The sequence below is a fragment of the Triturus cristatus genome, chromosome 3_1, assembly GCF_964204655.1.
Source record: "Triturus cristatus chromosome 3_1, aTriCri1.1, whole genome shotgun sequence".
In the NCBI taxonomy this organism is placed as follows: Eukaryota; Metazoa; Chordata; class Amphibia; order Caudata; family Salamandridae; genus Triturus; species Triturus cristatus.
The window spans coordinates 917,965,675-917,979,009 of record NC_140583.1 but is presented as its reverse complement, the minus strand read 5'-3'; the positions used below and the strand labels follow the sequence as shown (position 1 = coordinate 917,979,009).

General features: G+C 47.8%; 1 protein-coding gene across 22 annotated transcripts in view; it reads right to left on the bottom strand.

Moving 5' to 3' along the window:
- Window positions 1-13,335, bottom strand: part of BAZ2B (bromodomain adjacent to zinc finger domain 2B) — a 1,481,286-nt gene that overhangs the window by 668,401 nt on the left and 799,550 nt on the right. For all 22 annotated transcript variants that reach the window (XM_085645472.1, XM_085645482.1, XM_085645489.1 and 19 more), the window contains one exon: window positions 150-215. In XM_085645472.1, the coding sequence (XP_085501598.1) occupies window positions 150-215 (66 nt within the window). The remainder of the gene's footprint in view (window positions 1-149; window positions 216-13,335) is intronic.

Genomic DNA, 13,335 nt, shown 5'->3' with positions numbered 1-13,335 from the left:
AATTAAATCTGTCAGATCATAATAATCAATCATTGTCTATTTGTCTCAGTCAAACACCTCCTAATCTTCATATGAAGAAATGCATCAATCAATTAGGAAAACATTGAGAAAATATTTCCTTATAATTACACAGAATCCTCAGTTTTTACCTCTAAAATTTGCTGTGCTCGAAGTTCTTTCTCTACTCTTATTTGCTGAATTCTTTTTATTTTTTCCTGACAAAAGAAACAAGAATAGAATTTTTTTTAAAAAAGCAAATTTTGATTTAATGAAAAAACACACTTTTTGGGATGAACAGAACTCACAGTACCGAACATACTGTTTGTCTTTAGTCACAAGTTTCTACAGATCATAAACACATTAGGCTATCATCAAGACTTAGTGATGGAAAGCAATTTACTTACCTGTATTACAACATTTCTGTGAAGGTCATTTACATTAGATTCGCGAACGATGAATATATCTCCAACATGCAGGAAAAAAGGATACCTTTTCAATGACCAGCAAAACTCTCTCCAGTTATTAAAAAAGCTTATCCCAACACAATGTTTTCCTTTTAATTGCTTATCTTTTAATAAAATAAGATATGTAATGAATATGCTACTTACCAGTATGCATCTGTTCTTGGCATGTAGGGCTGCTGACATTCATATCTGTGCATAGATCGCCGCCTAGTGTTGGGTCCGGATGTTTGCACGTTGTTGTCCTGGAAGAGTCTTCGAAGTATCCTGAGATAGGTGACTCCTCCCCTGGACCACAGTGTGCATGGGCATCCTCTCCAGCCTCAGATTGTTTTTCGCCATTGTGGCAGTGATGGAGTAGATACAGAAAGCGATGACCATGCTATACAGTAATTCTGAGAGCTGCAGCTGCTACAGGCGCCGGGGAGGAGGGTGGGCGATATGAATGTCAGCAGCCCTACATGCCAAGAACAGATGCATATTGGTAAGTAGCATATTCAGTTCGAGGCATGTGGGCTGCTGAATTCATATCTGTGCATAGAATACATAGCAGTACCTCCCATTAGCGGCGGCCACCAGTGCCAGCTGCAGCGGTCTGAAAAAGAGTTTTGAGAACAGCCTGTCCTACAGCTGCCTGCTGTTTTGAGTGTACATCTACACAATAGTGTTTGGTAAATGTATGTATAGTGGACCATGTGGCTGCATTACATATATCGTGTAAAGGAATGTTTCCCAGGAAAGCCATGGAGGCCCCTAACTTACGTGTTGAGTGGGCCCGTGGGGGAATCGTTAATGTGCGTTTAGCCTTTTGATAGCAAATTTGAATACATTTAACGATCCATCTGGCTATACCTGCTTTGGAGATTGCGTTGCCTTTGTGTTGTGGGGAAAAGGCGACGAAAAGTTGTTTTGTTTTCCTAAAGTTTTTAGTTCTGTCTATATAGTACATGAGGGCTCTTTTAACGTCTAGTGTATGGAGCATTCTTTCAGCGATATTTTGTGGATTCTGAAAGAAAACAGGCAGTTCAATGGTTTGATTCATGTGGAACTGCGATATTACTTTAGGCATGAATTTGGGGTTGGTACGTAGTACGACCCTGTTTGCGTGAACCTGTATGAATGGCTCTTGAATGTTTAGTGCCTGGAGTTCACTAACTCTTCTCAACGAAGTGATTGCTACTAGGAAAGCTACTTTCCAGGTGAGGAATTGAATCTCACATGAGTGGAGAGGTTCGAAGGATGGACCCATCAGCCGGGTGAGGACCAAGTTGAGGTTCCATACTGGTGCTGGTGGGTGTCTTGGGGGAATTACTCGTTTAAGTCCCTCCAAGAAGGCTTTGATGGCAGGCACTCTGAATAAAGAGAGGTGCTGCCTGTTTTGGAGATAGGCTGCTATTGCGGTTAAATGGATACGTATTGAGGCGTATGCCAGATTGCATCGGTATAGGTGTAAGAGGTAACAGATTATGTTTTGAATGGATGCGTCTAGCGGGTTAATGTCATTGTTATTGCAATAAATGACAAACCTCTTCCATTTGGCTGCATAGCAAGCTCTGGTAGTGGGTCTCCTAGCTTCCTTAATGATCTCCATACAGTCAGGTGGCAGGTTTAGGTAGCCAAACTCTAGGACTTCAGGAGCCAGATTGCCAGGTTCAGCTGTTGCGGATCTGGGTGCTGAATTTCTCCATGGTTCTGCGTCAAAAGCGCGGGTTTGATCCGTAGCCTTTGATGCGGCACCACGGAAAGTTCCAGAAAGGTGGTGTACCATGGCTGGCGTGCCCATGTTGGAGCAACCAGGATGAGTGTTAGTGAGTGTTGTCGCAGTTTGCGTGCCACTAGCGGTATCAACGGCGCTGGGGGAAAAGCGTACGCAAATCTGCCGGACCAGTTCATCCATATCGCATTGCCCTGCGACTGTGGATGTGGGAACCTGGCGGCAAAGCTTTGGCATTTTGCGTTTTCCCTTGTGGCGAATAGGTCTATCTCTGGATGACCCCACTGCTGGAAATATGGTTGGAGTACTGATGGGTGTAACTCCCACTCGTGCATCTGGTGGCTGTGTCTGCTGAGCAGAGCCGCCATCTGGTTGTCCTTGCCTGGGAGGTGTTCCGCCATGAGGAATATGTTCCTCTGAATGGCCCACTTCCACATGCTCTGAGCCAGATGAGACAATTGTGGAGAGTGTGTTCCTCCCTGCTTCTGTATGTAGTACATGGCAGTCATGTTGTCCGTCCGGATCAACACAACCTTGTTGCACAGGTGTACTTTGAATGCCTTCATAGCCAGGAAGATTGCCATCAGTTCCAGAAGGTTGATGTGCATCTTTTATTGTTGTGTAGTCCATAGTCCCTGCACTGTGTAATTGAGTACATGGGCTCCCCATCCCTGGAGAGACGCGTCCGCTGTCAGTATTATTTGCGGAACAGGCTCTTGGAACGGTCGGCCCTTGCAAAGGTTTTGTGGATTCCACCAATGCAGAGAGTTGTATGCCCGACCGCTCACCAACACTAGGTCTTTTAATTGCCCGTGAGCCTGATTCCATTGACGTGCTAAGCAATCCTGAAGCGGGCGCATATGTAGTCTCGCGTGTGGGACTATGAAAATGCAGGAGGCCATCATGCCTATCAACTGCATGAACACTCGCGCAGGAAGGGAGTGTTGGGGTTTGAACTTGGAAATCAGCATTTGCATGCTGTTGATCCTCACTAAATTTGGCTGAGCTGTGGCTGCCAGAGTGTCTATAGTCGCACCTAGGTACTGTTGTACGTGTGCAGGTTGGAGATGTGATTTTGGGTAATTTAGTGAGAATCCCAGACTGTGAAAAAGGTGAATGGTGCGGGACATGTGGCTGGCACATTGCTGGGCTGACTTTGCCTGAACAAGCCAGTCGTCCAGGTAAGGGTAGACGTGAATGTGTTGCCTCCGTAGATGTGCAGCCACGGTAGCTAGGCACTTTGTGAAAACTCTGGGTGCTGTTGTCACTCCGAAGGGGAGGACTTTGAATTGATAGTGCCGGCCCTGAATGGTGAATCGGAGATATTTTCTGTGTGATTGGTGTATGGGTATGTGGAAATACGCATCTTTGAGGTCTAGCGTGGCTAGGAAATCTCCCTGTCTGAGGAGCGGGAGAACCTGCTGTAGGGTGAGCATGTGGAAATGCTCTGAGAGAATGTAGTGGTTGAGGGGTCTCAGGTCTAGGATAGGTCTGAGTGACCCGTCCTTTTTGGGTATTAAGGAGTACAGAGAGTACACCCCTGTTCCCTGCTGGTGTACTGGCACGACCTCTATTGCGCCTTTTTGCAGCATACTTAGCACCTCCTGCTGTAATAACGCTAAGTGTTCTGAGGACATAGGATGGTGCCTTGGCGGTATGGTGGGTGGAGTGGAGGTTAATTCGAGACAGTAACCGTGTTGGATAACATCTTTGACCCACCTGTCCGTGGTGATGGAATCCCACGTGGACAGGAACCGCTGGAGCCTTCCCCCGACAGGTGTTATGTGGGCGGGGGGAAGGGAGAGGGCGTCACTGTTTGTTCTTGGGGGAGGACCTGGTATTGCCGTAACCACGTCCTCTGCCCTTGGTGCTGGAGCCACGATATCCACCTCGGGTGTTTTTATCGTAGGATCTCTGTGTGCCCCCTTTAGTGTAGGTTTGCTGTGCCCCCTGTCCTCTATCTGCACCTCTATTTCCGGGGCGACGAAAGGAGCCACTACGAAATGTCTGCGTTTGCAGAGCCCCCATTGACTTCGCAGTGTCCGTGTCTTTTTTTATCTTTTCTAAGGTGGTGTCAACCTCCGGGCCAAATAAGTAGTCGGGGTTGACCGGCTGATTGAGGATGTTATTTTGGACCTCAGGTTTGAATCCGGAGATTCGTAACCAGGCGTGTCGCCGTAGCATGACGCTGGTGTTTATTGCCTTTGCAGCAGTGTCTGCGGCATCCAGTGCACACTTGATGGATGCGTTTGTGAGTAGTTGTCCCTCCCTGATGAGGAGCTCCGCTGCCTCTTTGTACTCGTCTGGCAGGTGTTGGAGTAGGGTCTCTAACGTGTCATAGTGTGAGCGGTCGTAGCGAGCTAGGAGGGCCTGTGTATTGGCGATGCGCCATATGTTTGCTGCCTGGGCTGCAATTCGTTTGCCGGAGGTCTCTAGAACCTTGGACTCTTTGTCCGGGGGAGGAGCATCACCAGTTGTCTGCGAGTGTGCCCGTTTGCGAGCATTGGCAACTACAATGGAGTCCAGAGGCAACTGGCTTCTAATGTATGTGGGGTCCCCAGGTGCGGGTTTGTACTTTTTCTCGATCCTGGGGTTTATTACCTGTGCCCTGGTGGTTTCCTTGAAAATGTCCTTTGCTGGCTTGAGGACACCCTTTAACATGGGCAGAGTCTTTACAGTCCTCTCGGAGGATGCGAAAGTGTCCACCAAGAAATCATCCTCGATAGTGTCTGAGTGGAGTTGCACTCCATGATTGGCTGCGGCACGTTCAATGAGGGCGTTGAATGCAGCAGTGTCCTCTGTGGGGGACGTTTTTGCGCCATAAAGGTGCGTGTCCTGTGTATCCAGAGCGGCACCTGGGTCTACAGGGTCATCCCAGACTTGATCAGGGTCTTGCTGTCCCTCAGGGTCTATGTCTTCGGGGTAGGTGGTGTTGTCACCCATGTAGTCCTCCACTGCATCTGTGTCGGAGTGCGTTGGAGAGAATGATGGATCTGTGTAAGAGGTGTGGATGCGTTCATAGAGAACTGGTTCCGATTCCGCCGGCATTTTTTGTTTTAGCGGAATCCTATAAGAGTCCAAAGCGTGCCCTGAAGTGATCTTTCGCTTTCGGAGCATGAGCCTGCCGGTGTCGGCGTCGATGAAGTGGGACGGCGATGTCCCAGTAGTCGAGTGTTCGGTAGATGGGGACCTTGTCTGGGTAACGCGGGTTCTGATTTCGAACATTTTCGGCGCCGTGGATGGCGGCAAACCAAAGGTGATGTTGGCCGGTGCCGAAGGTGCCTTCTGTGCCCGTTTCAGTTCGGAGCCCGACGAGGTCTGGAGGGCTGCCTTTTCCCTGATGCGTTGCAAGGACGCTGCCACTTGTTGCACCTGGAACGCCGACGGTTCTTTGGCGCCGAGTGCTTCCGTAGATGCAGGTGTGGACTTCTTCGAAGTCACCGGGTCATCGAGCCGAGGAGGGGTAGTAGCCGTCGATGGCGTCGATGAGTGTACCGTAGTCGCTGCCTTCGAGGTGGATAGCGATGCAGTGGTCATTTTCACCTTAGTGGCCGGTGCCGATTGCTTCGGTGCCGGGGGCCGAGGTGCTTTGACGGTACCGACGGCTTTTCTTTTTGGGTCGGCGCCGACATCGGCTGCAGCGAGTTCGGCACCGAAGTCCCTTTTGGTGCGGTCGGAGCCGACGGGTTTGGCTGGCGTCGAATGTGTGGTGGTCCTCGAGCCGACCAGTGTTAGTTTCACTTTCGGTTTCTGTTTAACCGGTGCGATGATTGCTTTCGGTTTCGTGGTAGGGAAACCAGCCTTTTTAGGTAACAATGGCTCTGGCTGTATGTCCGTGGCCGGGCCAGAGGGCGGGGCCGAAGAACTGCGGGATTGGTCTTGGGTAAGGCCCGAAGGCGATCCCTCGACCGGAGCCGTCGACTGATACACTGGGGTATCCTCCATTTGGACGGGTAGGCCTTGCTCCTCACCGGAGCTACCTTCTTCGGCCCCTAAGGCCTCATCGTAGTCTCCTACCTCATCGTCGGCTTCTTCCCTGTGAAAAAGCTCTTCATCGACATCTTCCGATCGGGAACCGTGTTCGGAAGTGGGGCTGGAGGGTATATTTTCCACGCTTTCGACATCTTCGTCCTCGGTGCTGAAGATGTTGGTCGGGGCCGGTGCCGCTTGCTGCGCTTCCAGTCGCGCGGCTCATCGATTCCGGAGAGTCTTCTTGGATCTGAATCGGGCACAGGCCATGCATTTCGATTCGTCATGATCCGGTGAGAGGCATTTTTTACACACCGGGTGGACGTCGATATGGGGGTATTTTGCGTGGCAAACAGGACACCGCTTGAATGGGGTCCTCGATTCCATCGTCGAAGTTCGGTCGATGGTCGGATTTAATGTATCCGAAAAGTTGTTAAAGTCGCGAAACTAGCCTGGAAACTGTCGATACCGATCGGGAACAGTACCGTCGAAAACTAAAGTCCTTTTGGCCTGAAAACTAAATTTTCCTAACTTTAGTCAAGATAAGTACATCCGAACCCAATGGCGGAAAAAAACAATCTGAGGATGGAGAGGATGCCCATGCGCACTGTGGTCCAGGGGAGGAGTCACCTATCTCAGGATACTTCGAAGACTCTTCCAGGACAACAACGTGCAAACATCCGGACCCAACACTAGGCGGCGATCTATGCACAGATATGAATTCAGCAGCCCACATGCCTCGAACATATCAAAACCTACTTGAAATTTAATATTGCCGATAACACCTCCTTTTCTTTTAACCATTTTAATACAGTTACAATGGAAGTGCAGTTTTTATAGAGGAAAACAGTTGTCACTTTAAAATAAGAGGCTGCAAAGCCCTACAATGCAGCACATTGGGAGCTGGACCCTCAGGTTAAGACCTCTACTGAAGCATGTACTACCTATATCTAACAACTCTATCGCCATTCTGTTTAATATTGGGAAGGAGAGAGGCTGGCTCATTATTTTAATGAAAAGGGTCATTATGGAAAACTGGTGTTAAAGGTAATTAACATTGCTTCGAAAAGAAGGCTCTTTCATTTTCATGAACACTGAATGGAATAGCAAGCAGAATCCTTCCCACAGTAGCGGTGGGAAGGATTAAGCAACAGAAACAAGTTAAAGAGACCAAACGAATACATGATTCTTAACATAATACATTTTCAGTAAAAAGGCTGGGGCTAGGAAGCCAGTCTTGCAAGAGTAGAGTTCAGTCTAAACAGAAGACAGACTCATGTGTCCCAATCGTGGCTTTACTTCAAGAAATTATTTTAAAGCAAAGCAGTAAAGGGTTGGCTTTCTACAGCTGCATTTATGTAACAGTGAACTGCCCTGCCCAAGTGTTTGTTGACCATTCTGTAGCGTATGGGAACAACTATCAATAGCCCAACCAACCAAAACTGCTTGGGTGTTGCCAAAACAAGGTACTCAAAGGATGACCCTAGGCAAGAGGACTGCGGCACTCTTTGGAAAACGTGAAAAAGAGCTTTACGATTATCTATTCCCAGAGAAAAACTGTAGATATACATGATCACTCGATATAGGACAAGACATTGACAATGCACCTGGGCATACTATCTTGTGGAAACACACTGTTGGTACGGAATACATGGATACATTTAACAAAGCTCTAATAAAAACCAATTCTGTTTAACACAAATATTGGAAGAGTTCATTACTGGATCTTACTAAAGAGACATTTTACTCCTCCAATGGACATAGAACCCAAGGACAATAACACCTTCAAAGAGTGAACAGTTTAATGTTCGAAGGCCTCTCTAACCAAGTAACTGGACAAACTACGCTACAGATCCCGGCCTGACTGGGCATATATTCTCCAAAAATACTAACAGATGGTTCCTCTGCCACACAAATTGGCTCCACATGACAGTGCACCCCAGAGAGAAACTCTGGAACCCGGACGAGGCAGTGAAGAATAGCAAAGGTTGAGAAAGGCACACCCGCTAAAGAGGGGAGCAACGCACAACATTTTCTTGACATGGAAGACCTTGTGGACAGTCTCAGCGTCTTCAAATCAGAGATCAGAAATTAATTGAATGGGAACATAGAAAACAGCGTATCCGAACTGACTTTGGCACAAAAATGAAAGAACTTAGATCTAATGTTAACTCATGGGCAAGAGGCTGATGGATGAGGAGAATAACATGGAATGACTCCCAAGGGGGAGGGCATGGATTAGCAGCTGCAGAAAGAGCTCGCCAATTGAGGACCTTAAGAACCGCTTATGCCGGGAGAACTTGAGAACTTGGGGGCAGGGAAAAGATGTTGAGAACTCTAACTTGGTGGCCTTCATGCTCGGCAAGTTCTCCTCCCTGGTTTGAAAGGGTACACCGGGTAGCTCCCAGAAGATAACTGCCTGACAAAAATAGACGTTGCAACTAAATTTCATTATTACACAGACATAGAAGCACTACTGAAGGCATACAACAAAGGTGAGGTCTCCTCCTAAAAATACTTGTAGCATCTATCAGGGCATCTCTCAAGCTACTCTTCAGTGCAGACTAGGTTTTAGACTGGTCATCAGAAAGCGGAGATGCGACATCATCACATACAGATAGAATCGCCGCCTTAGTGTGAGAGGGCAAATGATTTCATGTTACAGACAAATTGCAAGCTGTTCAATTCCTTGGCTTTTTTCTCATTCTGAGAATGACTCAGAGCGCCTAGTGGGTAGAGGGGATCAGGGCACACCAGTCCAGAAGACAGACCTGAATAAGTGGTGCCACCCAAAATGTTGAGAAGATTGTAGGCATGGCACAGGAGATCAAGGACGGCATTGAAACTTAAGTTGGAGGGACAAGTCAAAACGAATGGAGGAAGACCTTTGTGTTTTTCTTCCTCCTCTTTCTCCTTCCTTTGGTTTTTGGCTACTTTTCTGTATAAAGGGAGGGAAAGTAGCTATGGTAAGAGAAGGAATGATGACTGCAGGGACTGTCAGAGCCCCCCCAAGTCTTACCTTCCACTTGAGAGGCGATCCTGCAGAGGCGACAAGAACTACCACCCCCGTCTCCCACCTCACCCTAGTAGGGTGTGAATACTGACTAGGATAGAGGGGGTACCAGGGGTAGAAGCCAGACTAGGAACAAGTCAGGGGGGTCTCACTACGTCTCGGAAGGCTTCCTCGACAACGGTCTGTGTGGGGAATAAGGGAACACTATTATCTTAATGCATTCCCCACCTCTCCACCACTCTGTGTAGTACCATCCCACTGACCACGGGATTACCTTGTGGGGTGTTGCGTGGCGATATCCGTGGAACGTGACACCAGCACCCCAGTTCCAGTGCTGTTTGTAGACCCCAAATAGGCGTACGGGAAGTACTTCAGCGGGTGTGAACCAAAATGAGTAAAACAAAACCAGCGCTCCTGCGCAAATAATAAAGTAGGCCTTCTGCGTAGCCACCCCACACACTCCTGTGTGCCGTGGCGAGGAACAGGGAATAGGACTTCCCCCAAAGTATTACAGGCTTGCAAAACGCCTGCACAGTGTTACAAATCCGGCCAGTTAGGAAGAGAACAAAAATCATAAAACCAGCGCTCCTGCGCAAATAATAAAGAAGGCAGTGAGGAACCCAGCCCACCTTACACACACCGGTGTGCAGTGGCTGGAGTACTGGACAAGGCTTATGCGGGGGGCACCACTGGCACGAGGCGGGCAGCAGACGGTCGTCTCAATGGCCCCTGAGAACACTTCGCAGGAAATGATACCTGAATGAGGCAGTGGTCCGGAGCAGCATCTCTTCGTCGGCGGCATCGGCGAGAATCCAAAGCGCTGGGGCAGCCGGAGTTCCCGACTGTTAAGCGCGTCCGCCCGGAAGTGAGTCAAGGTGACTTCCGCTTCCGCCTCCGCCTCTTGAAGTCTAGACCGCTAACCCGAATTCCCTCGGGTAGCGGTACGGTACTCGGGATCATGACAGACTGCCAGTAACACAGGTTGATCTCAGTCGGGCTGAGGCAGAGGAGATCCAATTACACTTTCTTCGACCTAGACATCCAGTCCGGTGCCTGAGCAATCCCTCGTCTAGGGCTGTACTGGTTGGAAAAGGGGAGGCCCTTGCCCCCAGATCCCAAGTCACTATGGGTCATAATTTGGATTTTTATCCTGTGACGATACGAGGGAATAGTATTGTTCCAGTTTCGTTTCATGTTTTTGGCTTATGAGTTCTCTAGAGGTGGTGAGATGGGGAAGACACACCGTGTGCATCTAGAAGATTATATGATTCATCACATCACCCACGTGAATACTCACTTGCAAATGTATCTCCCATAAACAAAAGATTGATGATCACGATCACTGCTTTGAATGTAAATCGCACAATTGAGAGAGGTGCTATTGGGAAAAGCCTCAAAATTAGGCAGCCAGATGTCGGAAAAACAAAACTACTTAAAAAGTATTCAGCTACCACACCTGACACATTTCCAGCATGAGATACAAGATCAACACATACAGGCTGATGAGGTTATGGCCTCAACTAAAACTTTGAAACCTAAGACCCAAGCTCAGATGGCATTATGGGCTTATTTTATAAAGCCTTTGCACAAAAATAAGCTGACTTTTTAAAAATACTGTGCACAAGGAAGGATATCACGGTTGCAAGGCGCAAAGCCACTATCACAATTCTAAAGCCCAGTAAGGCTGCCACACAATGTGCCTGCTACCGCCTCTATCCCTCTTCTCAATACAGATGCTAAGCTCAATCCTAAAATCTTGGCTACCCACTTAAACAATGTCCTGCTGTTTTTGATGCACCCAGACCAGAGCCACTTGGTAACAGGGAAGGCAATGCATAATGTTAGGACGGTGGATCAGTCTTGTCAAAAAGGCTTCCTTTGAAAATATTCCTGGCTATTGACATAGTGAGGGCTTTTAACCGGGAGGATTGATCCTTCCTGTGTTTAATCCCTATACAAATGGGGGTTGGATCACGCTTTTTAAACCTAGTCTTCTCCAACTACTTCAGCCCCACACCCAGAGTTGACACTAATGGCTGCAGGTTTGAAGTTTGGAGTGTTTGGGCTGTAGAGGGGCACCAGTCAAAAATGTTCCCTCTCCTGCTCTTGTCCGCTCTTTCCATAGAACCCCTTAATCATCAAATCAGACAGTTTATGGCCATATAGGGCATCAAATTCAGCTCCTGAAAGTGCAAAATCACCAAATGACTTGCTTCTCACGCTGGGATCCACGTACATCCATCCCAACAGTATAACATTTCTTTAATTCTTTGGACTAATCTCAGGCTAAAAGAATAATTACTACATAAACCCTTCCATTTGAATGGGCCAAGAAACAGATTAAATCCCTAGTAGTCAGAATCACTTGACATCCAAAAGATGGTTTTGAAGCTGCCAGTTTCTAACACCCGTAATTACACAAGACCAGGAAGCTTGCCGGGAAAACGGATGATTTCCTGGATCGAAAGGATCAATATTATTAAAATGGACCTCCTAATGAGCCTCTTATAATTGTTCCAGGCCCACCAAGCCTGGGTTGAAAGACCGGACCTAAAAAATATCCTAAATCTTCTCACATTGTTTCTGTGGAGAGATAAAACCCTAGACTCCCCCAGAGCTTCTCATTCAAGCCATAGACAACAGCAGGTGTGCCCTGCCCAGAGTTCCCCATTCGAACGCAGCAGCCCAATTGAAAATAGCTGTGGAATAGCAAAGGTGGAGTCTCACAAAGATTGGATTAATGAGAACAATGCAGTATTACACAGGCCCCTTTGGGATTTAATACATGTAAAGAAGAAATGCTGGCCTTCTAATGCTTACTTGAGAACACTAGTTTGTACCACCTTGAGGGTCTTGGACAGATTTGTGGAGACCACTAGACTTGCAACGTATCCCACTCACCCTTCACCCTACACCCCCATCCACTTCCATGATGAATCTACCCCTGATATGGAGGGTCAGTCTTTTCAATGGTGGGGGGATGCAGAATGACATCTGACATGAATCGCGCTACTTCTCACAGAACCTTTGAGCAATGAAAAGCTTAGTTCCATCGTACCAGATAAGGTGTGTCTATGATACGCACCAATAAGACACTGGATCACCTACCCCTGAATTCGACAGGCGCTTTTCAGACACTCTTCTCTAAATGAATAGGCACTAGGGCAAGTATGTCTTTTCTCTACCAGGTGCTAGCTGCAACCGAAATACCACAACACTGGAGAGGCAACAGAGAATTGGAGCAGATCTTAGGCAAGTACGTTTCACACAAACAGTGGGAGTGATTAGGAAGGGACATACACGCTTCTTCCACATCCATAGCTGGCAGGGCAATCCATTACAAATTACGGTACAGGTGGTATTACAGCCCCCTCTGTCTTCATCGGATGTTCCCTTATACAAATCGTGGATGCTGGAGGGGGTGCGATCCCACTGGAGACATATTACACACCCCTTCTGGTAAAGCGGGTCTATTACCCTCAGGAAGAGGTAAGGATAGCAGAAGAACAAGCTACTTGCTTTCGGTAATGCCTTATCTGGTAGAGACTATCTAGTCACAGATTCCTTACCATCGAATATTCCCCAGTTGCAGACTGGATCCGGAAAGTTTTCGAGAGCAGTACCCTTGTGCGCTGGCAGGTGGCATTGCTTGGCTCCGCGTGGCATTATCCATGCCGGAAATATGCAGACTAGATTTAAGACTGGGCATCAGAAAGCTGAGAGGCGACATCATCACATACAGATAGACCCACCCCGTTAGGCCTAACACCATTTTAGACACCACCTAGGCGCGCTGATGGCAGATACTTTTCATGACTTTCCACTCCAGAAGGGCAGAGCCAGGAAGTAGACTGACAACTAGTGTGGAAAACTAGGGCCCTGAAAGGGAAGTACCCTGTCCCTAGAAAACCGTTTGCAGAGCAGGAGGATAGGTGGGTCGGTAAGGAATCTGCGGCTAGATAGTCTCTACCAGAAAATACATTACCGAAGGTAAGTAACTTGTTCATCTGATAGAGACTTCTAGCCGCAGATTCCTTACCTTGTATTAGATACCCAAGCAATACCTCCCCGGAGTTGGGTCTGTGGATCAATTTCACACGAGAAAGTCCTACAGGACCAAACTGGCAAAATGTTAATCTCTACAGACCTGAATGTCAGGGCAGAAATGTTTTGGTGAA